This window comes from Canis aureus, chromosome 14 (assembly GCF_053574225.1).
Source record: "Canis aureus isolate CA01 chromosome 14, VMU_Caureus_v.1.0, whole genome shotgun sequence".
NCBI classification, from domain to species: Eukaryota; Metazoa; Chordata; class Mammalia; order Carnivora; family Canidae; genus Canis; species Canis aureus.
In genome coordinates, this window is record NC_135624.1 from 44,206,693 (window position 1) to 44,234,315 (window position 27,623).

General features: G+C 37.2%; 1 protein-coding gene across 1 annotated transcript in view; it reads right to left on the reverse strand.

Moving 5' to 3' along the window:
• Positions 1-598: 598 nt before the first annotated feature.
• The window catches only part of KCTD8 (potassium channel tetramerization domain containing 8), a 197,225-nt gene continuing 170,200 nt past the window's right edge, over positions 599-27,623 (reverse strand). The window contains exon 2 of the mRNA XM_077847885.1: positions 599-1,955. Within this exon, the coding sequence (XP_077704011.1) occupies positions 1,495-1,955 (461 nt within the window). The 3' untranslated portion in view covers positions 599-1,494. The remainder of the gene's footprint in view (positions 1,956-27,623) is intronic.

Below are 27,623 nucleotides of genomic sequence, written 5' to 3' on the forward strand. Positions count from 1 at the left end.
AGAGAGAGAGAGAGAGGCAGAGACACAGGCAGAGGGAGAAGCAGGCTCCATGCAGGGAGCCCGAGCAGGATCTCTATCATTCTTAAGATATTTTTACCTTCTCTCTCAGACTCTTCTTGAGTGCAATTTCGTGATATTAATGTATTTCTTTCCATAGAGATGGTGAGGCAAAAACTACGTGACCTACAGTAAGAAAGCTCATTTTCCTATATGGAACGAGGAAGAAATCTCTTGCCACTCAGGCTAACATTTCAGCTTGCTTTTGACATTTTTTTTTTTGTCTCTTAATTTGTAAGAGGTAACTCCCCAATTGTTCTTGGAGAAGCTTTCAATCTGGTTGTCAGCTGAAATAAAACTTCAGCGCATCCTCAGATGCATCCTCAGATGAAGTCTTTTTCTCTTGTGGGTTATGGGTTTATTAATCAATCCCAGGGCTATCTGGATCGGACTCCATGTCCATTTCGAATTATGTGAAAAGTCTAACAACTCAACATCACGGTTGAACATGTCATTCTCCAGCTTTTGGAATTTTAAAGGGACTTTGAAGACAACGTGACACTTGAGCATTTTCAAAGAAGAGTCGACAGAAATCAAGGAATTCTAATATATTTTCCTTTTTTTAATAAATACATAAAGCTCTTTACCACTTCCCTCGATTATTTTGATTAACATGATAATAGGATCTTTCAGAGGATCATTATACCAATTTTCACAGCCTGATGTAAGGACTCATTTCACAGAAATAATCATGACTAGCATTAATATGAATGTCAGCGCCATAACACAACAGCATAAGGCATATTTACACCATCTTAACATACAGAACACCGTACACATACACAAAAATATCACAGATCCAGAACAAATAAGATCAACCTCCTAGACAGTTTACATTTATAGGCTTTGCCTGAAACATTTTTTTATTTTTATTTTTTGTAATATTTTCTTCCCAAGCAACAAACAGATCTTCCCTACGTCTTGTGATTTATTTGTTACATTGTGTTCATGCAAAAATAATACTTGTTTTATTGCATTAACATTTAAACAGTTTTGGACTGGGGTCCCAAAACCATCATCTAACATTTTACTTGATGTTGCTTCACCCATATTGTCATTTTAGTCGGAGTGATAGGATGGTTTGTTTTTGGTGAGTCACGAAATGACAAACATATCCAGTTGACCACAGTTCAAAAATCAAGATTTGAAGCTTCTTAATCATGCACATTTTACTTTCATTCTTGCAAAAATGGTTTGAGTCAGATATGCCATTTTGATTAAACACTTATTTTTCTCCTTCAAAATCATATTTCTAAAACAACAACAACAACCAAAAAAAAAAAAAAAAGGAGAGAAAGAAAATACTGTCCCACATCCACTGTTCACAAAAAGAAAGAGCAGCAAGGAATCACACTGACCACCGTTAGGATATAGTCAGGTGGTGACACTGTAGTAAACATCGAATGTCATCGACATACCGCAGGAACGCGACAATTACTATAACCCATACTTCTGCAGCAGTTCCGATTGCCACTGGCGTTTGCGCTCTGGGAAATAATCTGGAATGTGGATTTTTTTAAAATCCTGAATACACTTTTTCATTTCTTCTTCCACACTAAGCTTCTCACAGACTTTCTTTTTGGATAGATTTGTTTCCCGGGACTTGCTGATGAGCGTCTGAAAGAGTTCACTGTTTCTGCGTTTGTCTGGCGGGGGCATCCACTGCACAGGTGCTTTTTTGGAAGGGCGATCCAATGTCAAGGTGTTGGGTTGGTGAGCTGTGGCTTGCTGGGCACTGGGTGGGTTGTCCTGCGGAGTGCTCGCCTCTGAGTGGCTGTCACAGCTGGAAGTGGAGAGCTCATTACAGGAAGTCCCACTTTCACTTCCTTTATCTGTCACTTTGTCGTGTTTCCTATCTTCATGTTCTTGTTTGGGGGACACTATTTTCTGAGGTGGTCCTAAAAAGAAAAGAAAGGAGAAAAAGAAAACTGAGTAGAACAACTAATAAGTAGTAGGAAGGTCAAACTAAATAAGCTTTATCGTTCTTAAATTTTAAACCAAAAACATTCATCTTCAAAAAAAAAGTGTTGAATGTTGCAATAGTTTATTTATATTTGGGGATGAAATACAACACCCACCTCGATTAACGCACGTTGAAACACTCAGCATGCCGATTAATTATGGGTATGATCAAGTTTAGGAGGTTTTCTTAATGAGCATTTGTTCCCTAATAGATCATCGATAACTTGGGGAGCAGAGAAGATGTACTGCTAACACTCCTTGCTGCCTAACCCAAATCCATTCTGAACATTCCTCTGTCCTCAGCTGATGGGCACAAAGTAAGTCCTCAAGCTCCCTTGTCTTCTGGCTTCCAGTTGGATTCAGCCAATGATGAAGACCGGCAAGACCATGCCCCCAGCCCAGCCCACCCCCAGGATCTCTGTATCTGGCCGCACTCCTGGACCAAGAGGTATAGCCTTGCCTGGCACCTCCGTCTCCCCTCCCACCTCCCTCCCTTTGCTACCTCTCTTTCCATACTCCAGAGGCCCACACCCTCAGGCCTCCAGGCCTTAACCATGTCTACTGTAACTGGCACGAGGGTACTGCCACTAGGTTGTAAACCGTCGGTTTACCTTTTCTCGACCTACTCAGTTGGATGTGCCTTCTCTGTCTTCTGAGATCCTGACTAATGGACCCACCCTGGTGCTACTCATCCTCTCCAGTGTTACTTGTAGGATCAGTGTTTGAATAGCATCAGATTTTAGGGGCAACAATATTGAAAAGGAAATGGGTTTCAAGTCCTAGTGATCTGGAATCAAGTTCTAGCTCTCTGGCAAATAGTCTAGTGGCCTTGAGCAACATGCATGGCTCCTCTAAGCCTCAACTTTCTCATCTGTAAAATGGGGTAATAGCACTTCACCTCATGGGATTGAGATGAAATGAAATACTGTACAAAAGGGTCTAGTATAGTAAATATCAACAACTGAGTGTATCATTGTGATTTTTTTTTTTCTGATGTGCAGATGTTCAGGGCCAACTCTGGGAGATTTTAAGTTTGCTGAAGGGTTTGCATGTATGTGTGTTTATGTGGAGCTCAGGGTGGTGGAGGAGGTGCAGCATCTATTTATCTAATCTTTTTTGTGGGTGTGACCTCAAGCTAGCATGATGTCTAGGAGGCTACTCCAAAATAGGATATAAATGAATGCTTTTTTTCCTTTTCTGTCAATCTCCTACATTACTTTAACCAGATATCCCTCCAGAAGAATCTATAGTTTTCATTCCCTATAATGACTAAATGATTAACTGCAAATACTTGGGGAAACCAATTTATATTTAGGGATAATGGAGTGATGAGAAATCTCTTTCAGTTAACAGGCAGGGGAATAGAGCATTTGATAGAGACACCAAGGCCGAAAAGTAACATCAAAATGGAAGACAGCACAGAAAAGGGGTACGTGTTAGGTACTATGAAAGCAGATGCTTCATTCTGTTTTTATTCACTGGGAGAAAGATGCTTATCAAGTATATGTGCTAGGGAAGGTACAGAGTTATCTAAAGTCCATGTGTTGTAACCATTATGCCTAATGGCATCACAATTTATTCATGGAAATAAGCTTCCTCCTGTCCTCCCAATAAACACACACACATGCAGAAACTGCCCATTACAGGAGAATGTAACATCCGTGTGTTGGAAATGAATTGCTCCTGTGCAATAACACAGAACATCCAGGAAGACTTCTTGGAAGAAGGCATTGATTGGTTTGGCCAACGGAGTTCTGCTGAGGTCACCGAGTGTCAGGTACCATGTTAGGATCTAGAGGAGGCTCATAGTAGGTGCTCTGGTGAAGCTCACAGGCTATTTTTATGATATTTTATACACTATTTAAAATGTACAGTATCTCCCAGTATAGACTTTAAACTCTGAAAAAAAAAAAAGAAGTGGGAACCTGAATTTATTACCATCTTAGGAACATTTTTAAGAACTTAGAATAGGTATAGATATTAACCAGAAACAACAAACCTACACCTTTATTTTTCACTCCTGCTATTTCATAAGCTATTGTTAGGCAAGGTGGGCTCTCATCAGCACACCAAAAAGGCTCAGATGTTTATACTATGACTTCAAGGAAATTGCTTGACTTAATTTTTTGTCCACACTTTCGAATGCACAGAATACTATGATAATTCTCTGTATAAATCACTGGGAGTAACAAATAGTCTCCTTTTGATTGATGTTAAGAATTTTTAATAATGCATAACATATTATGTATTATTATTCCTATTTGATTAGGCATACTTTAAATAATTACTGATAAGTTAGTGCATTCAAATTGGGGCTAAGATACAATAATAAAATGATTTATGGGTTTTTTACGATGTGAAATTTAAGAAAAATAAATAACTTCAGAGGAAATAATGATTTACTCTAGTTGCTTAGTTTTCTTGAGGATGTCTGCTAATTGTAGGCTTCCAGGGATAATTTAAAACTTTAATTTTACATTATTCCATTCAATGATCCAAAGCCACATGAAATGCCCTGAGCACAAGATGAAAAATAATTTAAATAGCGTTAAGCAAATACGGGCACAGCTTGTGTGTCAGAAACTTCTGTGTGTCTCTTCAGCTAGTAATAGAATAAAATACATACACCTACATGCTCTTCCTAGAAGCATTTTGCCCTGTGAGTTAGAGCATGAATCAGATTGAGTTTAAGAAAAGAAAACAAAATGTGATTTGGTGGTCTTACCAGCTGGGCTTTTTTCCATCACGTAAATAAGCTCACCAGTAATTATTAGAATAAGCAATGAATCAATGAATAAGCAAATCTGTTACTTATTCAAGAGTTAACTTTTAAAAGGAATTAATTATTTTAAAATACCCAATACATATGTACACCTAGAAACTTTCCAAAAAGTATTTGGACAATTAAATCTTTTCATTTGGCTATTTGTCATTAGATAGACGAGGACTTTCATCTAGGAGTTGATCATATTTCAAGGGAATGACAGCCTAGCCTAGGAGACTTGAAGACCAGCTAACTAGGTCATGCCTCTCCCCAGGTTATTACTTTTTTAAGGAACAGTCAGTATACAACATGCACACACACATACACTATGCTCATTTATTATGCTCACATCTTTATTCAATATGGGAATGGCCTTGGAAGATCTGGGTTTGAGCTTGGCTAAGCCACTTTAACAAAGCACTTTGTGCTCATCATGTGACCTCTCTAAAATTTGGTCTTTTTTTGGTGGGGTTGGCCAACATTTATGTTACCAAGTTCAGTAACACTAACTTATGCAATGACTAGGAAGAAATTTTCCAGGCAGTAAAATTCTAATCAGATATTAAATATAAAACATTAAAGAGGGACCATTATTAAAAATTACTTCTTAGAGTGTGGAAACAAATTCAATTTCCATCAAAGTACTTCAAAAAATTACAGGGCTCAAGGATAACTTTCTCGAAGCTTCCTGATAGGAAATGTAGGTTAGAAGGCATTATCAGTTTACGTTTGTTTCATTAAACCTGTTCCTGTCATGGAAGCACAAGCAATGAGAGTGACATTTAAGGCGACACAGTGCAGCCTGGCCGGGCTTGCATCCTCTCGCTCAACAACTTACTAGGGGTCTTTTCCTTGGGAGAGTTTCTTTGTGCCTCTCTTTCTACAGAATCCCGGTAAGGATTAAATGAGCTAATGCATCTAGAACACTTAGGAGTGTGTAAATGCTCACAATGTTAGCTATTATTACTCAGCATAAATATCCAGTGCTATTTGGTCATATGTGGCCGATTTATTTATCTGAAGATTGAGAGAACTCTTGGAAGAACCCAAATACTTCCACTCTGGCTCTACTCAAGGTACCTACGGGACACGTGAGTTCCAGGTGTCTCTTGGCTTCTTTAGGCCTTAGGTTTTTAGTAAAAATCAAATAAGAATAGTAATACGTAGTCACAGAGGTGTAATGAGAAGGGAGAGACTATATGTTGAAGCAATTTGCCATGAAGTTCTCTACAATAGATTTGAGAGGCTACGAAGTGTTAAGTTTTCATGCCCTAGAAGGAACTTATTTGAGGAAATAAAACACAAAAGCTCTCTTCCAAGCTATTAAAATGTGTGAACTAAAGGCAATAGTAAAAACATGACACTAAACAAAATGAAACAAATTGAAAGTATCATGATGGGCCAAACTGTAAAATCGGTCAAAACAGGGCTTTCAATTAATTCCATTGAGTTGTATTACACTGATACAAAAAGGAGGAAATTAGAGCTTTACTATTTCATTTGAGTGGCTATTGCAGTACAGACATCAAATGTTAGTATTTTCATCTTTAAAGAAGAAAGGTGACTTCTGGGTCAGTCTGGGTGTAAGGATGTTGAATAAGAGTAATTCCATATTTTTTCTTGGGATACACAGGCATTTCCAAATGCAGTCTACGTGTACAGCTGTATACTTGAAAAAAAAAACTTTTATTTTAATCTCTTTACCTGCCTAGTGATGATAAAAGAGACTGAATATGTAAAATATATCTGCAACAGGCACAATTCCCAGAAGGGAAATTACCCTTTAATAGCACTAAATTCAATGGTGTGTGAATGGTTATGTGCTACTTGAACAGAATGAACCAATCCATCTTAAATATTAGCACCACATGTCTCCAGGTATTAAGCTGTTGAGTCAAAAGGGAAAAAAAAAAAACTCTATTTGATTTTCTAAACATTTGTTGAGCACCTACTGTGTACCAGGCATAGTGTTAGTTACTAGAGGACACACATGCACACACACAAGGAGGTCAGGCTTAGGGTGACAGTAACACACCTGTAAGTAAAGTTCGAATTGGATAAGAAGGAAGGAGCAGGAGTAAATTGTGGTTGGAGCGAACTCTGATGGCATAATAAGGAATGGGCATAATTTTTAAATCATTAGTTAAATTCTCACCCAAAATTGAAACTTAAGTCATCATAAAGGAGATGAGTTCATTTTAGAATAAAAAGATATTTGAATAAAGATGAATTTTTATATGAGAAAAATTGAATTCACTTTTTTATGTTTCCTATAGTCTCTACCATCATTAGTTACTTGTTTCTATGAATGAAGGACAATAAAAAAGAAAATAAAAGAACTGTAATTTGGAAAGATAAACATGCTGTGGTCTCTAGTGCATTTTTTGGATCCATCTTGTATCTGTTAACTTTTGATTGCACTTATTTATTTACAGTGTGTCTGTCTCCCAGGCCTAAACTGTAAATGCATTGAAGGTGGAGACTACTTTTATAGCCCTACCATGAAGGCTTAATCAGAGTAACTGCTTGACCAAACTAAAAAATGATCTTTACTCCTCTGAATTTCTGTAGTATCTACTACTTACTCTATCAATCATTCCTGAATGAACATTCACGGCCTCCTATGTCACTAAATATTCACCAAGATGACCACAGAGAGGTAAGAAAGCTCTCATCATCCCCATACAAATAAGTGTCCCAGAGTCACCATCTGGTGTCCTATCTTCCTCAGAATGGTTATGGTTTTCATGAGGTCAGGGACTGTGTCTTAGGTTTCCTTGTGTCACTCAGCTCAGGAGCTGATTTGTGTTGTCACTGAACCAAATGTACTAATAAAGTGAATAAGCAAATGTAATGCAGCATTAGGAAAAACCGTCAGAGAAAATATATGTTTAGTTGAAAAGTTCAAAAGTAATCTTATGGCCTTCTTTCCATTTTATACATCTGTGTCTTCCTAGTAGTTATTTCTCCAAGGTCACCTTTGGCTACCCAATGGAATCATTTTTTATTTCCAATTACTTCCAGGTCTTGTTAATGCTACCTTACTGGGGCTCTTAAATCAATCCCTTCCTTTCTGTTCCCATTTCCACCACTTATAACAGGTTTCTCATTACCTCTTACTGTGACTCTTAACCAGTTCTCTGACTGCACTTTGGTCCCACTTCAAACTATTTTTGCAATGTTGCTAAATAAATATTCCTGCAGTCTAAATCCATCGAGTATCTCACTTGTACAAAAACCTTCCAAACAGGAAGAATGAAATGGAATGTGAATATCACATTTTGGCATTAAGGGTTGTCCTCAGCGTGACCCCAATGATGATGTCAGGCCATTCTGTAGTGGTTCCCATATAACAGCCCAAGTATACTTGCTGTTTCCGGTAAATGCCTTACTTAATCTCTGCCTATTTTCCTCCCCATGGACTGTATTCCTTCCTCGCTCCATACCCTCCAAAGCCTATGTCAAAGGGTGTTTTCAGCATAAAGCCTTCCATAGAACCTCCCTGCTCTCTTAATGACCCATCACAGTTTGTTTGAATCCATTTCAAAGTATGGAGCCTATTTTATCTTAAATAATAGTCATTTCTATACTAGTTTTAACTTTCATCCCTTTGTTCTGTACGCACAAGCACACGTCGACCTACTGGTCAGTCACTAGGGTACAGAGATTGTTTTTCTTTTGTATCTTTGTTATTCCCTGAAGCACCACCCCCATGACCGGGGCTCATACCGATTCAGCAACTCTTTGTTGAACTGAATTAAATGAAATTAGTATGACCTACCAAAAAATGTCTAAGCCCATCGGGAATTATTTTATTCCCACGGAATTTCTTTTTGTTTTGTTTTAACTAAAAAAAAAAGATAAAGCCGAGTTTAATTAAGCTTACAAGCTGTAACAAGAACAAGCAAAAAACATAGGAGAAGATAAGCCTTGCCAGTGAGGATAAGAAGGGGCTTACAGTCTCTCTAGTTACTCTAAATATTCCTTTGGGAAGGTCCCTATATTATTCCTTTCGAGTTATTCTTTTAAAGAGAAGTAAAAGGTATTTGCGAACCATAAATAACAAGGAAAACCTATTTTCTTCGCTCTGTGGAAGAACTCTAGGTCACGTCCGTGATGGTACTGGATTGCTGCACCTAAATATTTCTAGTAGAAAAGGTATCACGTGGTCCTTGTCCCTTCAGAAGCTTGATCACATGCAAAATAGTCACAGACACCCTGTAGCAGGTCTACATTTGAAACCGACCTCCACATTTCACTCATGGGAGCTAGGTTTCTGGGGCACATTCATCATTTCTCTGTTTAAAAAAGAAATGAACCTCCCTCAACCCCCCCACCCCCGCCAAAAAGAACCTCCATTATTAACATGGTAATTTGTTACAGCAACCACTGGAAACTAATACAAGTTGATTTAGTCGCACGTCTGGCCCTCGGTAGATGTTAAGTCATGGTCCTTATATGAGTGAAAATATCATCCTTAACAACTGGAGGTTGTTGGATCTGAATTACAGGATCCTAGTTCCTCTATTAAAATCTCATCTCTTGCAGTCTCTGCCAGATTGTCATCCTATTTCTCTTCCAACTAACAGCCTCTAAGATTTTAGAAAACAGTTATCATTTCTAGTCTGTTTCCCCTAATTATAAAAATTAACCATTATTTGCAGGAATGAGGTCTATAGTCTCCTAATGTCACATCCCAATTCACTCTACACAGTAACATTCCCACAAAAGATTATTTTCTGTCTCTTTCTAGACACATGCATACTTACACCCCCCTGCCCTCACGCACATACTATACACACACATATTCACAGTGTATATATATACACACATGTGTGTACGTGCGTGTCTGTACACACACACATATACATGTAATCATAGGACTGTCTCTCATCCATAATTGATTGCACATGCAAGTCTAGCAACTGATAGTTCTGTGAAGTTCTAGCACCTTGAATTTACTGCCTTCTGGACATTTCCTAAACTTCAAATACCATATGCCAAAAAAAAAAAAGAGCTCATTATTTTTTCCCCTGTAAATCAGCTCCTCCTGCGATGTTTTACAATTTTTCTTTTTCATAAAAGCACCACAATCTTCATAATCAGCTGGGTTTGCAGTCTTAGTCTTCATTATTTCTATTCCTGTCCCCGATTGATTCCCTGCTCAGGTGACAGCCACCTAATCCCGTTGCGCATACTTTGATGACGTCTCCCTCACCCCTCATTTCAGTCTTCTCCCCAGCTTATGATTCTCATTAACTCATATTGAACCTATCGTAATAACCTTCTCACCTCTTCCTGAATCTACTGAAATTCTAGAGATCTTTTCATCTCTATTAGCTACCACCTACTATCCAAACTAAAATCCCAGCTACAGGGCACTGAAATATAGCTCTCATTATAGTACGTGTTCTCAGAAAATATCCAAGGCTTTCAGCAACAGAGCCAAATCTTCTAGACCTGTAAACAAGACTTACTAAGGTGCAGTCCCAATTTAAACTCCAAAACTCGTTTTCTATTACTTCCACTCTCTTATCCAAGCCAAACTGGAAATATTGATATTATCCTAAATATCACATGGATTCTTGTCTTCAAATTATAGGTTGATTTTTGATAGCATACTTACATAAATGGAGTAAATTCTTTATTGGGTGTGTGTGTGTGTGTATGTCTGAGAATATCTTTGGTGCTCCTGTCCATCATCTTATGTAACAGACCCCACAGCCCAGGCGATGGGATGGATTTATAACCTAGACTAGTCGATCCTAATACCTCACCAACCCAGCCCCATAATCTAAAGCAAGGATGAGGGTTGGGAGACAAGTAATCTGAGTCGATTAATAACAGGGTAATCCCTGGAACACTAAACTATTGATGATGGGACAGAAAAAGCAGGTCTTTACATGTCTGGCCCAAAAGTTCTCAGATGTGACTGCCAATGACCAAGTCCCCCAGCAGCAGGTACAGTAGAAGAAAGTAAGAGCAGAAAAGGAGTTTCAGCAGAGTTTGGGTGTCTGACTCCACAATCCCTCTGGCCAGCTCCACCTGTTAAACGAGTATTTTAGACCAAATAAAATATCTATCTTTTCAGAAAAATCATTTGTATACACCTGTTTAGATATTTTATTAGATGCGTATAACTTTGAAATGTAACTGAAGCCTCTCTTCTGAAGCAAGTTGGGTGACATGTTGACTGTATTGTCATTGGAGAGTTCTATCACCTAATGCTAAATGCATAAAGTTAATTTTTTTTAACTCTGAGAAATGAGCAAAGGGTAGTAGAAAGAGAGGTGGGTGGAGGGTTGGGGTGACTGGATGATGGGCACTGAGGGGGGCACTGGGCGGATGAGCACTGGGTGTTATGCTATATGTTGGCAAATTGACCTCTAATTAAAAAAACTTTTTTAATAAAATAAAATAAAAATAAAAAAATAAAGTTAAATTTTTAATGCACATTTCAAGTTATTGATCAGAAAATCTGGGGAAATTTATATTAAGCAGAAAAAATATAATCGGTGTATTTATGAGCAAATCACTGTAACAGTAATATATACAATTTAAGAAATCTCAGGGATTTACTTTTACTCTACTTAGCAGGTCCACAGGCCCCCATCCTTACCTTAGAACCTGTGACCAGAGTGGATAAAATGCTATTATTGCTCTACACTGAGTTTCTCATCCATTCCTGTGACCTGGGACAAAAGATCTGTTTTAAGAAGTAAATAAAGGTGCAAGGAAAACAGACACACACACACACACACACACACACACAAAGCCAACAATACACACACTGTAGTATGGAAGTATGGTCAAATGCAGACACCAAGATGTGTAGTAGCAAGTGTTTCATACCATCCCATGGCAACATGTGTGTGTCATCTCTTCCTGTGTAGCCATTAGTTAAGGACACAATGGGCTTAGAAACAAACTTAGTTATGCAACCAGGATCGTTTCTCTCCGTTCATAGCTACTCAAGTGAGTACAGGAGCAGAGTGACATTAAACATCTACTGAACACCGACTAGGGGCCAGGCACCACGCTAAAGGCAAATACCTACCATCTTGGTTACATCTCACAATAACTTTATAAAGTCAGGGCCTATCGCGCCTTGTTTACTCATGAGGAAACCAAGGCTTAGAGAGGTTACGTGATTTGACGGGTCCCATTTGGAAACGGCAGAGGCGGGATTCAGAGGTTCATCTGCCAGGCTTCAGAGCTTACACCGAGTTAAGCTCTGAGAAACACCACTTCAAGAATCTAAAAATGGTGTTTAGTCCCAACTAAAACTAGAACCACTTATATGAGCTTCAAGTCCTCCTCATCTGATGGGATTGAACTGTGACACACAGCTGTACAAAAATTGGGGATCGAAGTGCCTGACTGGACCAAGTGTCAGAATTTCTTTCGATCATTTACAATACTATAATATTATGTCTAGTTATTTTAACAGGAAATAAGTTAAAAAGGCTAAATGTATGAAAATGCAGACTGTGCCTTCTAACTCAGTTCCTTGTGACCATTATTGGGACCAGCACACCTTAACCATAAAACTCTATCAAACTTAAGATTTTTCTACCTTAAAGCAAATGTTTATGTTGCCATATGCTCTGAAAAGCATATTTTTGTGGATTTAGACCACTTAAAAATTTTTACATTAATTTGATAAACACGGGTCAAGAAGCAAATATGGTTTAAAGAAACTATGTTTTTATGATGTGAATTCCACTGTAACATTTACAGGGTGGAAATAATCAGGAAAACAGATAAATAGATGTAGAATTATAGCAGAGAAAAACCAGAGGGGATGAGGGAATTATCTGAAGACTCGTGGTTGTCAGATATCATAATTTCCAAAATATCAGAACTATATTTGTACGATAAGGCACCCTTACAACTGAAGCTTTCAGTGATGTGCACCTCTTGAAAGGTTTTTCACATAAGGCCAGAAATTTCTTCTAAGAGCTTTCAGAGCCTAATTAAATAATGAGTAGATTCTGTTAGGACTGAGACACCTTGAACTTCTCATGTCACTTTACAGTGCACTTAGTCTAAACCTAATATTTCAACAGCAGCGGTAACATCAATCTCCCTTTCTGACATTAAAGCCTTACAGATTAAAAGTAAAAGATTGTGAATGATGCTAATGGAAACCATTACCAGAGAAAAAAGATGTACTGGCGATACCTTCAGTGTGGAACAGTCAAAATGGCTATGGAAAGGAAGAAGTTTGCACTGGGAATACTTTTGGAGAACCGTGTTTAATTACAAGATGCATTAATAGTCATGCATTAAAAGCTTGAAGGTAGAAATTTTTTAATATATGAAGCATTACTACAGTGTATGCACCCAGTAGGATGCATTAAACAACTCTCCATGAAGCTCCGAAAACGTAACATTCATGGAAATGAACATTCTGCTTTGACTTTGTGTAGTTCAGTGAAAAACGATCTGGGGTGGTCACTATTTGCTTACTACATGAAAACTTATTTAAACAAATTATGCAGAGTCTGGATGAAAATTCAAATATATGCATTCTTTTCAGGGCAAATTTTTCCATAACAAAGAACTAAGCTAGGACTACTTTTATTCAATTACAAGAAATGTAAATAAAGATCGCTAACCAATTGGGAATTATGAGTTACATTATGATTGATTTTAACACAACAGTGACTATATATCAGCATTAGAGAAGTACAAAAAGAATATGTTTAACGAAAGATTAAAGATTCCCAGCTCCTTTGTTTGAATGGCTGGCTGCTCCATTTGTCCTTAATGTGCTGTGAACGATTTTACAAGTAGAACTGCAAGGTCAAGGTCAAAAAGATTATATGGAAGACTGAGAAGATTCTGAGTGTGTGGATCAAGGAGCAAATGAGAATTATTAATGTTTGTTTTTATTGAATTTCTTCTCCTAATTTGTCCGTTTTTTAAAATTTTATTTAAATCCAGTTTGCCGATATAGAGTATAACTCCCAGGGCTCACTTCTTCACCTGCCTTCCTTAATGTCCGTCACCCAGGGACCCCCTCCCCGCACCCACCTCTCCATCCACAACCCTTTGTTTGTTTCCCAGAGTTAGGAGTCTCTCATGATTTGTCTTCTTTAATTTTTTGCCACTCAGTTTCCCCCCTTCCTTTATGGTCCCTTTCACTATTTCTTATATTCCACATACGAGTGAAACCATATGATAACTGTCTTTCTCCGATTGACTTTTCACTCAGCATGATACCTTCCAGCTCCATTCATGTCGATGTAAATGGTACATATTCATTCTTTCTGATGGCTGAGTAATATTCCATTGTAATCTATCCTTTTTTGTGTGTAATAGCAGAAATACACATATAACTAGTAAAACTTTATAATAAAAATCCTTATTATGAGTCCAAATTAATCTAAACTTAAGTATTTTATTAAGAGCAAAAAGGTTGTTTTGTGATTCAATTTTTGGTAATACAAATTTTATTAAAAATATTACCCTTTAGCACAGGGCATTCTATAAAACAAAATAATTATAAGGAGTGAATTAAACCCGCCGCACTTTTATTAGTACTATGTATTTGTTGAAAATCATTAGGGAATATGGCCTCATGCTTGATGTCATAGAGACTACAGAACATATTCCACCCTAGTGTAGTATGGTCTAGAAGGACCAGAAAAAGAAATGGAGGAGATTGAATGAAGATAGCAGGCCATTTTTTTAAGTTGCTTAATCTCTTACAAACCTTTTTAATATGTTATGGCCAGGAAATGGGGAAGAGAGAGAACAAATGGGCTAAATCCTTGACAGTGCTAGAAAACAAGAAGACCGTCATGAACCGAACAAAAAAATACTGGGTGACAGCAGATGAGATCAGTCTAAAGATGAGTAGAGGGGATCCCTGGGTGGATCAGCAGTTTAGTTAGTGCCTGCCTTCAGCCCAGGGCATGATCCTGGAGTCCCAGGATCGAGTCCTGCGTCAGGCTCCCTGGATAGAGCCTGCTTCTCTCTCTCTCTCTTTATCTCTCTATGTCTCTCATGAATAAATAAATAAAATCTTTTAAAAAAATAAAGATGAGTAGAGAAAATATTAGCTTGACACACTCACAGGGGGAAAAAAAAAAGAAGAAGAATTTAGTAGAACGCAAGCCCAGAGTAAACTAATTAAAGAAATCTTAGGTCAGTTATCAGAAGACCTGGGCCTTGTTTACATGGCTGGGCTGGTCCATTTCACTAAGTAGAAGGCAGGAGAAGCACTGATCCCAGGACAAAAATCCAATTGTTCTCTAAAGAGAATCAACGACTTCTCTGGGGATAATCCCTTCAATGGATGAAGGAGAAGAGCTTTGAGGCAATTCTGATGTCTAATACAGGTGAGGCGGTGGAAGGAAAGGTGTGTAAAGAGAAAGGTGATATACCCAGTAAAAGATATACCAAAACAAAAGCCTCTCCTTGATTTGACTGCAAGTAAGAGGTGGGTAATGTGTATATGTAGTTGGGATGGGCTCAGTCGATATACCAGTTAAACTTCATTGCATTCTAAAATAAGGTTGTCCAGTCAAGACATACTACCCCCTCTCCCCAGTAAGGCAAAGTCTAGGCACTACAATATTCTATTGGAGAAAGATACTTGAAAATCTGCTGGGCTAAGCCTATGCCATCTACCCATACTATGTAACTTAGACATTCATTCATCAATACAACAGAAAACAAAGCAAAAAATAGGTCTATTACATAAATAAGAGCATTAAAGACAGGGACTTGGATAAAAAACAAAAATATCTTGCCTGGAACAAAAAGATCAGAGAACAGAAGAAAATTTTAAAAATTCTATTCCGAATCCTCCGAAAGAAATAGGATAGCAAGTCTTTTAAGCGTTGACAACTAAGAAAATACATTTTTTGGGGGAAACCAAATATTTTATTATCAAAGTAGAATGTGACAAAATGAACCACAGAAGAACATGGTTAAAAATAAAATTAATAGTCTTGTATAAAATGTCATGGTAATTTCTTAGAATTTGTGGCAAAATGACGCATACATAGAGAATAAGAAGAATCAATCCAGGGAGCCTGGGTGGCTCAGCTGGTCAAGCATCTGACTCTTGATTTTGGCTCAAATCTTGATGTCAGGGCCGTGAAATCAAGCCCCGCGTCAGGCTCTGCCCTAGGCTTGGAGCCTGCTTAAGATTCCCTCTCTCCTTTTCCTTATGCCCCTTCGTGCACACCTCCCACTGTCTGTCTCTCTTTCTCTAAAAAAAAATCAATCCAGCATGTCCATATCTAAATAATAGGGATTCTTTAAAAAAAAAGATCAGAGTGAAAGCAGTGGCAATAATAACAAAATACATTATAGAAGGTGTCCCTTGTCTATAATAAGCATATTTTTCAGATTGAAAGTGTCACTGAGTTTCAAGCAATGTAAAAAAAAAAAGTCATACCTTTATAAATGCGTCTCAGTGAACTATGAAGGAATTTATTTTCAAGGTAAACAGAGAATTTTAAAAACTTCCAGAAGAAAATAAAGCATCCTACAGACAAAAGATAAGGAAAAGTTTCAGCTTGAAAATTTCACTGACTACTCTTGTTTTCTAGAAGACTGAGTCAAAACCTTCATTTAGGTTTTAGAAAAAAAATAAGTATTTTTAATTTAGAGACTTATTCTGTTATTTTGGCTTTCAAATGTAGGCGACAGTCAAACATTTGATCATCCAAAGAGCCTCACTGAAAGAATTTGCCAAGGTTATACTCCAGCGAAAACGACTATCAACTTATTCATTTGTTGATTCATACATTTACTATTTGTTGAAACTCAATACATGGAAGACATCTGGCTAAACAATGGGAGAAATATGCAAAATGTACAATGATGTTTAATTTGTCTAATGATGATGATAGACATTTATTTAACAATCACACAAAGTAATGCAGAGTTGTAACTGCAGTAAGAGTGGTGTTAACTGATACCATGAAGGCATATTTTAGGAAGTTCGGTTTTGCAAAATGTAAAGGAAGGGCTTTGCTCAGAAAGGGATTGTGAAGGTAAAGAAATTATAGAAGGCACTGGATGACTGGGGGAGGGAGGAGCCAGACAGGAGCATGAGCAAGGTGCCATTTGCATGGAAGCATGAAAAATCATAAAAAACTGAATAAAGGGGGCACAATTATGCAACATGGCCCAATCTGGACCACAGAGGCTTAGAACATTTGAGTTCTTATAAGGCACCCTGTGAAATTTAGCATTTTTCCGATGAACAAAGGGAATATAGGAGAACAATTTAAGTCAGAGACAAGGCTGGGAACAAAATCAAATGTGTATTTTGTGACTACCACCCTGCCATGGAAAAGAATGGCTTGGGAGGAGACTGACTGTAGGCAGACAGAGCAGCAGCAACTCAAAGCCTTTCCCTATTTTCTAGGTGAGAGATAAAGACAAAGTGCAGTAAGATGTTGGGGGTGGTGATGGTGGTGGTGATGGGGAGAAGTGAAAACAGTATAGAATTCTAGAATGCAAAAACCACTAGATTTTAGTGGCGAACTGCTGGTGGGTAAGAAGAGAAAGTCATGAGGGCGGCAGCTGTACCATGATGGCACTCAGGTGTCTGGCCTTGATAATAAATTAGGTGGTTTTGCCATAATGAGGTGATAGACACCGGTGGAGAACTCCGTGTAGGAGAAAAACCATGAGCTCACTCAGAGTGAAACCAGTGGATATAGACAAGTTAACACATCCATGTGGAGATTCAGATAGGCTTTTGAGCATATACTTCTTTGTATCCCCAAAAATAAGTTCCCGGAGTCCAAGAAAGTAGGCAAAGAGCAAGAAAAATTGTTGAAAAAAGAAATAACTAAGTCATAATACGAATAGGGTTATGTTAAACAACATTCCTGTTCTTGTTTAACAGGAATGTGAAGACTGTGAAGGGGAGGTTGAAAGGAATTAATAATATCCTATGGATACTGGGAAGGCGAATAGATCCTGATTAATTCTCTACATTAATTCTACATGTTTTTTTAAAGGCTTTATTTCTTTATTTGATAGGGAGAGACAGAGATAGTGACAGAGAGCACAAGTAAGGAGGAGGATCAGGCTCCCCGCTGAGCAGGGAGCCAGACGCAGGGTGATCCCAGATCCCGGAGATCCTGACCTGACCTGCTTAACCCAGGTGCCCCTATGCTACATACTGTTGGAAAAAATGTGAAGCATGAGTTAAAATTCTTTAACTACTAAAAGAATAAAAATAAAAAGCAGGCTTGGAAAAATTGAAGTAAAAAATGAAATGGACCAAAATAAGTGATCAATAAAACATATATACTACAAATTATCAAGACAAAAACATCAAGTCAAAAAAGTAGTAAGCTGAAAATAGGAGAAGGATATGTATTAATGGATGACTAATGTGAGGTAAAATCCCTAAATGACAGAGATAAAAATAATGACTTATTTTTCCTATTTGGATGTTTTAAATATTCAATATGTATGGACATTTTAAATTATTCAAAATATGGTTTAATAATTGAGTAGCTTCTAACTAGCTTTTTGGTTAAAAACAGGACACATTTTAATACCAACCATTTCGACTGGTGTGAGATGGTATCTCACTGCGGTTTTGATTTGCATTCCCTGATGATTAGTGATGTTGAGCATCTTCTCCTATGTTTGTTGGCCATCTGTATGTTTTCTTTGGAAAAATGTCTTTCAGGACGTCAGCTCATTTTTTAAGTGGATTATTTTTTTGGTGTTGAGTTATATAAGTTTTTACATAAGTTATGTAAGTTTTTTTGAATACTAACCCCTTATCAAATATATCATTTGCAGATATCTTCCTCCTTTCGTTAGATATGAGATACTACCTCACACCAGTCAGAATGGCTAGTCTCAAAGGACAAGAAATAAAAAGAGTTGACATGGATGTGGAGAAAAAGGAACCTTTGTGCACTGTTGGTAGGAATATAAATTGGTATAGCTGTTGTGATAAAGAGTATGGAAATTCCTCAAAAAGGTAAAAATAGAAATGCCATATGATTCAATAATTCCCCTACTAAGTAGTTAACTCAAAGAAAACGAATACACTAATTTGGAAAGATACATTCACTCCTGTTTACTGCACTGTTACTTACAGTAGTCAAGACATGGAGACAACCCAAGTGTCAAGGAGATGTAGCATTCATACACGATGGAATATTACTCAGCCATAAAGGGATGAGACCTTGCCATTTGCAACAACATGGATGGACCTAGATAGTCTTATATGAGTGAAATAAGTCAGAGAAAGGCAAACACCAGCTGATTTCACTTATATGTAGAGTCTCAAAAATAAATCAACAAGCAAACAAATCCCAAGCAGATTCTTAAATACTAAGGAGAAATTGGTGGCTGCCAGCGGGGTGGGATGCGAGAGAAAGGTGAAACAGATGAAGGGGATTAAAAGGTACAAACTTCCAATTATAAAATAAGCAAGTTGTGAAGATGAAAAATACAGTATTAGGGATGTATAGTCATTAGTATTGTAAAAATATTATATGGTGACAGATGGTGACTCCGCTTACTGTGGTGAGCACTGAGAATTGTATGGAATTGTCAAATCAATAAATTGTACACCTAAAACTACTAAAACATTGTATGCAACTACTTTTTTTGTCTTATTTATTTATTTAGTAATCTCTATGCCTGATGTGGGGCTCGAATTCATGATCCCAAGATCACTAGTTTCAGGCTCCTCACACGGAGCCAGCCAGACACCCCAATGCAACTATATTTTAATAATTTAAAAAGATCAGGGCAGATTTCATGGGTTTGCAACCTATGGCTCCCCACTCAGAAAGGCTGCGTGCTTGGTTTAATGCTTTGCTGTTGCAGTGTTAAAACAACAATTGACATTTTGAACTTGTGTTTTATGAGTGAAGTCCAAGAGAACAAGGGAGCATCTAGGAAGCAGGGCAGATGGCCACAAGTGTCCCAGTCCTTTCCCACCTTATTTGCATATAGTATTTGGATGCCTCCTGACTGTAAGATTTCAGACAGACTCAAAGCCAAGTGTAAACATCTTACATTAGCATTAGGTAAAGTGGTAGGAATGGGGGGCACTACAGCCCCCGAAGCCACGTACTCTGTTCCAACCAGGACTTGCTTGGATTCAGAAGGAAAGCAAATTGCACTCTTGCAAATAACAAGATTGACTAAGAATCCCATCACATCCTTTCTTATTCATCATTATACTGAACCTAATGACATAGAAATAAAGAGAAAGAGAGGGAAATCCATAATTCTTTTTCCTTTGGTCATTCAGATCTCTGGGGAAATGACAAGATCTATGTGATACAAATGGATCCAAAGAATAGAAAACGAGAGAAAATTTCCTACCCAGTTCTGTGAGGAAACCAGCGTCATAACCCTGATCTTAAATCCAAACAACCAACCAACCAACAACAACAACCCCCCCCCATACACACATAAAGAAAATAATACTATGGGTCTATCTACTTTTTGAACGTGGATATAAACATCTAAATAAAACATAACACAATTTTAATCCAACAACATAACAAATGGAAAATGAATCATTACCAGGTGATATTTATCTCAAAAATGAAAGCAACTTCATCATCAAAAACATTACGTAGATATGAAGCAACATTGAGTAGAAGCCAATATCCATTCCTGATTTAATTTTCTAATAGTGAACTAGAAATTGGAAGAAAAAGGGATTTCTTAGCTTGATAGGTATAATTTCTATTAAAGTAAAAAATCATCCCCAAATATCTGTCATTATTACTACTGTTCAATTTTTTTCCTTAAGAGTACAGCCAATAAAATAAGTAATAAAAAATAAGTAGAAATATTGTAAAGGGACAAAAGCAGCATCGTTATTTGAGGCAATATGATCTAGAACAACAACAACAAAAAAACTCTTTAAGATTAGAGCAGGCTAGGTAAAAGAGCAACATAGAAAAATCAACTGCTTTCCTCTACATCTGCAGTGTTAATTAATATATATAATATTTACAAATATATATATAAATAGGTCATACTTAGTGTAGCAAGACAAAATTCATTTTTCAAAAGATTTAATACATTTATTCATGAGAGACACACACAGAGAGAGGCAGAGACACAGGCAGAGGGAAAAGCAGGCTCCATGCGGGGAGCCTGACATGGGACTCGATCCCGGAACCCCAGGATCACGCCCTGAGCTGGAGGGAGACACTCAACCACTGAGAGCCCTGGGCATCCCTATTTCTGAAGTTTTATTTTATTTATTTATTTTTTTTTTTTCTGAAGTTTTAAATATGACTTTTGTAAGTAGTGTTTGGTTGGATTTTTATTTTTAATCTTATCTGAAAATCAATGATTTTTATCTGGACGTTTCAGTCCATTTATATTTATGTGAATTACTAATCTCTTACTTTTTAATTTTTATTTTCTTTCACTTTCCTTTTCATCCTCTGTTCCTTTTTCTTTTCTCTTTTTTCTTGACTAAAATTTTTAATTATATTTTTATTCTGGTTTCATATTTTTCCTTCAACTAATATGGGATTTATAAACTCTGTTTTCATTCTTTTTAGTGGGTATGAAAATTTACCATGAACATATGATGTCTTTAGACTTCAAGCTTCAGCCTAATCAACATTTTGGCCATCCTCTTGAACTAAACAAGAAAGCAGAAATTTGAGCTCTACTTATATGCTATTGTTGACCAGTACTGACTTCAGTCTTATTTTTGATTTTTTTGTAATTCCATAATGGAGACCTTATCATTATTATATTTAGTTATATGTTTTTTATAAAAGTTGATTGTTAAGCTCTTGAACTTTTCCGATATAGTGATTCTCTCTTTTCTTGAAATATTTCTTTAATAAATTACTTTCTTGCAAAGAGAATTTGGTTTTTCTCTACTTGCATCCAGGTTGTCAGGAAATTGATACTCTTTCCTTCAGTAGCCCTAGACGAATGCAGACTATAGCTTGGCTCCCCTGTCTTGTGATAATACAGCCTCGCTTTCCCATCTGACTTTGGCTATCTCAGTTCCCTTATTAGTGTCGGCCCCCATAGAGGGCTAGGCTTATAGACACTATCCAAATTCTCTTCTCCATCTTCTCTTTGCTCCTCCTCTTCCTTCTTTTTTTGAGGACCGGAGATTTCCCTGGAAGCCCAAGAGTCCTTAAATTATTATTTATGGTAGTTCATCAATGGTCTACTTGTAGAAAGTTCATTTCTACAAAATGAAACAAAAACCAAATCCTTTAGCCCATCTTACAGATAAGAAAATTAAAAGTAAATTATGCAATTTTTTCTAAAGCAATACAGATAAAAAGTGGTAAAAGTGGCATTGTAACATGATGTCTAGCTGCTCTAATTCCAAGATTTCTTTCATCTGTTGCAATATTATAATGGACTCTCATGAGTGAAGTCCGTTATGATCAGTACTTTGAACTCAAAGTGTGGCTTAATATGAACTATTCAATTCATCACTGCTTATTCTCATTGGTATGGTTCATTTATTTTTAATGCATATCAATTGTCTCCTTAGACTGGAAAATCCCTGAGGTTAGGCAATGGTATTGCTCTTATCCCCTATCCCTTTATCTTTGGAGTATCTAAGTGGATTCTAAGCACCAATACTCGCTCAGGGCTTGTTTCTGACTCACTATGATCCACGTGAATCCCTTAGCTCTTACTTTCTTTACCATGTCTCCTCTCTTTCTGCTTAGGGCAGAGTCTAAAGTATACAAAAATTCAGTCTTCTCCATATCAAAGGTCTTCTCAATTCTGCTTAAAAGAGAAATCATGTATTTTAATGACCCATTCATATAGTAATACAAGCAATATGCCATTGCTTGTATTTGCCAGTGGCTTAATTTTGCTTAATTTGACAGTATAGGGTATCCCTGGGTGGCTCAGTGGTTTAGCGCCTGCCTTTGGCCCAGGGTGCGATCCTGGAGTCCCGGGATCAAGTCCCATGTCAGGCTCTCAGCATGGAGCCTGCTTCTCCCTCCTCCTGTGTCTCTGCCACTCTCTCTCTCTCTATGTCTATCATAAATAATAAATAAATAAATATTTTAAAAAAATTTGACAGTATAAAATTAAAGTAATAAAACTTCATAGCCCAAAAACAAAATAGTTTTATTTTTAAGATTTTTTGAGTAAAAAAATATTAGTGAGTGATTATTTTTAAACAAAGTTTATGTAAAATGATAGAATTCCTTACTAATTTAAATTTAAATTACATTTAAAAATAGTTTATAATTTTTATATGGAAAAAGTCTTGTTATTTTAAACTGTAAGCTAGACATTTAAATTTCATGTTTATGTATTCTGATTATGACATTTAATTAGGAGATCAATAAATTAAATCCTTAATTCATATTCTTAGAGAAGTAACAGAAAATGCTGCATACATCTGATCACGAATTTGTTAACCAAGGACAGTTTTAAGGATCTGGTTATCTTCCCAATTTGTAATCCTTCTTTAAACTTATACAGAGAGTTAATGAATGCAGAATTATGTAACTTTTGGTAACTAGTGGGACACTATTAATCTGTCCAGTTCTCTTGAAAGGAAAGAACCCACAAAAGTGAAAAGAGCAGAGTGTCTGCCCAAACTGATATGTCTTTCTTAGAAAATAAAATCAGAAGCAGGTCCCCTGGGCAGTGTCATGTCTATTCTCTGCTAAAAAAATTACTCAAAGGCTGATAATATGGTGAAATGCAGAGAGAGGCAACTGCTAACATTCACTTAGCCAAAAGGCATTTGCAATTTTTACACAGAGAGATTTTTTGAATGAAAGAAGATGGCACAGAACAGGAAATTGGTGTTTGTGAAAACCACCTCTGCTACCAAGTGTTCCTGAGTGGCAGGTCTAAATCAGAGTTGATGACAATATAAGGAATTCACTGTGTTATAAGGATTATCAGTAGACACATCTTAGAATTTCACAAATTAGCTTTCTTATCCGTAATCGCCAAAGTGATTTTTTAATTCATAGATATCAGGTGCAATCACCCACAGATCGTTTCACTAAGAATATCTAAGACTCCCAGAAAATAAATGAAGCAGCTTAATGAAGTGACAGGCCACCGAGATTGTAACTCATGACCGAAAAATAGGGATGGACCAGGAGAACAAAGGAGAGGAGAACACTTGTGGAGAACACTTCCACAAATTCATCTGTGGAAAGTTTTATTGGCTAAAAGAGGAATACTTGTGGAAGTGACAACAGCAAAAACCATTAGCACCAACATGGCAGTGTTTAAGAGCCATCTGAACGAGTTTCAGAAGGTAAAAAACATGAAGTGCCATAACATCTGTATCTGGTTTTTGTTGCCAAGTCAAAGGCCTTCCCAAGGTTCCTTCCTTGAGCCCCATCTTCCACTCTTGCTGGGTCAGTGTAGCTGAGTGAGACAAGAGTTAGAGATACAAGAAACAGTGAGATTCTGAGTTAAACAGTGATTCTACTTCCTCTGCTTCATAAAACTGTAACCAGAGCCCTATGATCACTGACTTCATGACACTGGACTCGTGTTTTTCTAAGCAAACCTACACAAGCAAGTTCATACTCGTCTGTTCACAGGGCTGTGGTTCACTGCTTCATATTGTAGGAAATGGCCCCATGCTTTCTTGGCTCCTCCACCATCATCCAAGCATGAGCCTAAGACAGGTTCTCTTCAGCTACTTCAAGAAGTACTAAAGAGGAACCAAATCTTAAAATATCCTTGGTGAATAAGGCTTTAATATCATGAATTTCATTTTTTTTTTCTGATTTTTATCCCCAATCTGTGATTTTCGTGATTACTTTATCTGGAAATTTTTTTTTAATTTGCGAGTCAAATTTTCATCATTTTAGGCAAACAGAAATGTCAACATGAAGCAAAGAATCAGCAAACGCTGATTTTTAGTTTATGCTGTGGGTTGAATTATGTACCCCCAGAAACATCCGTTCGAGTCCTAACCCCTAGTACCTTGAATGTGAACTTATTTGTAAGCAGGCTTTTTGCCGATCTAATCAAGTTAAAATATGGTCATATTAGATTAAAGTGATTCTTAATTTGATGACCAGTGTCCTTATAGGATGGGGGGCTGGGATTTGGGCACAAAGACCCAAAGAAAAGAAGGTCATATGAAGATGAAGGCAGAAACTGGAGTTTTATAGCTGCAAGTCAAGGAATACCAAGGACTGAAGACCACCACCAGAAGCTAGGATGAAGCAATGGAAGATTCGACCAGGAGTCTCAGGGGAGCATAGCCTTTCGATTTTAGACATCTAACCCTCAGAACAACGAAAGAATACGTTTACCCAAAGTTACGGTAACCCTAGGAAACTCATCACTTTATTATTAAATATATGTCATGGTAGTGACTTCTACACATAACTTTTGGTCACCATATCTATATAGGAATTAAATTTACAATCACGTTGTAAACAGTGACTTTTATCAGTTAGAAAAAAAGTTAGGATGGCTTAAACTTTTTGCCAAAGGAGAATTATCTCTAAGGTTTAGACCAAAACAATCTGTAATTTTTAAATATAAAATGTTAATTAGTTTATTTCCTATAGGTGAATACTATTACTTGAGGGTCTATGGAGCCAAACCTGAATAGTAGAAAAGACATGAGAGGTACAAACAACGACAAGACTTGGTTTCTGCATTGATGCTGAAGGAAAGCACAAAGTTTTTACATATATGAATCAAAGCAGCACATCTGGTACACAAAATATTACCATCCAAGGTTCACTGGCTTTACCGCTCATGGATACTGGGCCTTGAACCTTGCCTTTGGATTCAAGATGAGTTCAGAATTTTAGCCAAAATTTATCTATAAATCCTAAATGGCTTGCCATATCACTTTTGCAGCAGTTGAGGTTTAAGTCGGCTCTGCTGGGATTTTTGACAACTCCCCTAAGCACTCCAGTCATTTATAACAGACATGTGAGATTTGGGCCCTGGGAAAAATAAAGCAAGATGTTGAAAAATTAATCAATAAGAAAGATACGAAAGAATGTTTGAATAAGATGAAAGAACCTTTAGTCTAGAAATGATTGTTTCTGAAAATGTCATTTCTGGATCCCTTCACACTTCAGGGATCACTTAAGACTCATCTGGATGTTTAAAAAAAATAATAAGTCTCAGCTCAGACACATTGATTCAGAGTTTCTATGGTGGGGGCTTAGAAATATGTGTTTTAGCCAGCACCCCCTCCTCCTTAGATAATTCTGATAGGCACAGAAGTTTGTGAACTAGTGACGGTGACAATATTACCCAATTTCCAACTATTTATTTCATTTTGCACACACTCAGAGATCCTGAAGAGGTTTCTGTTTTGGCCCTTGACTTTTAGAGCCACCGCTCTGATTTCATTTCTGGAGTCACTGCCTAAAATCAACCTGGTAACAAAAAAACAAACAAACAAAAAAAAAGGATTCAGGTGCTCAACCTGGTAACAACTTGTCGTTCCATCAAAAAGACACAGGAAGAAAGAGATCCAGAGAGAGTCAGATGAAGAGAAGGGAAGGAAAGAAATGGATTCATCTCAGGAAAAATTTTCTATAAAAAGTTGAAATGAAAAACTTATATAGTTGATTGTTTTTAGCATACCTTTCCTAGACATGAGGAATATTAAAGTAATTTTATCAGTGGGGTACAAAATTGGTTTTTAATGTTTCTGAGATAATGCTGAAAATATTTAGACTACATAATCAAAGATAACATTTTGGTCACATATAACTTCATCATCATTTTTTGAAAAAATAACATACAGGCCATGTAGCATCTTAAAAAAAAAAAAAAAGGAACTAAAAACCAAGATTTAAGCATCAACCAAGTCAGTACTGGTAAATGTCACAGGTGATTTTGTGCACATTTTGTTGCAGATAAACCCCTTCCTGGAGTTGAGTGGTTTGCATCAAAATCTCTAGGCTTACAGTGTTTGCTAATGATAGTGTTCTGAATTGATTTTCCTTAAATATCTATTTAATGTGTTATTGCATTGATTGAAGCAATTATAGAAAGACCTGAAAAGCAGAGATAGGGCCTGTGTGGGGAGAAATAGGGTGAGATATATGATCTTTTCCTATCCTACATATAAAACGAGTCACACGGCAGCGGGAGGATAACTGGGATTATTGAATAGCGACCAACTCTTGGCTCAGGTGTTTGGAATCCAACATAATCAACTAAATGTGCATATCTGAGTTTGTCATTACCACTTAGCATCTCTGCTGCCCAGTGGAGGAACACTAAACAAACACAGGGAATTTAGGACCAAATGTATAAATTTGCAAGCAGAATCAATTTTTCCAGGGTGTTTGCTCAGAACTGCTTAGCACAGATGGCCAGATGGGTTCAGAAACCACTCTCTTTTCCATCCATGATGCTTGAGAATCTGGATATTCCCAATAGGTAGCTATTGAAAATGGTATGTTCTAATAAGATGTCTAAGTCCTGAAGACGAGCTCGGAATATGAAGTGATTTTAATGGCAAAGCCAAACTGAAAGTTTAGCTCAAGAATTCCCCCAAGAAAAAGAACGCTCCAGAGTATAAGCAGCATTCTGATGCTTAATTTTTGGTGCCCGTGGGAGGCCCCGAGACACCCAGCACTCTGCCGTAGATTTCTGCTCTTTGCTGGATCTCTCCATATCATGAAGGAACTTTTTATTTATTTTTATTTTTTAAGATCTTATTTATTTATTCATGAGAGACACAGGCAGAGGGAGAAGCAGGGTCCATGCAGGGAGCCCGATGTGGGACTCAATCCCAGGACCTTGGGGTCAGGCCCTGAGCCAAAGGCAGGCTCCTAACCACTGAGCCACCCAGGGTCCCCTGAAAGTACTTTTTAAAGAAATATTTCAGGAGAAATCCGTAAGC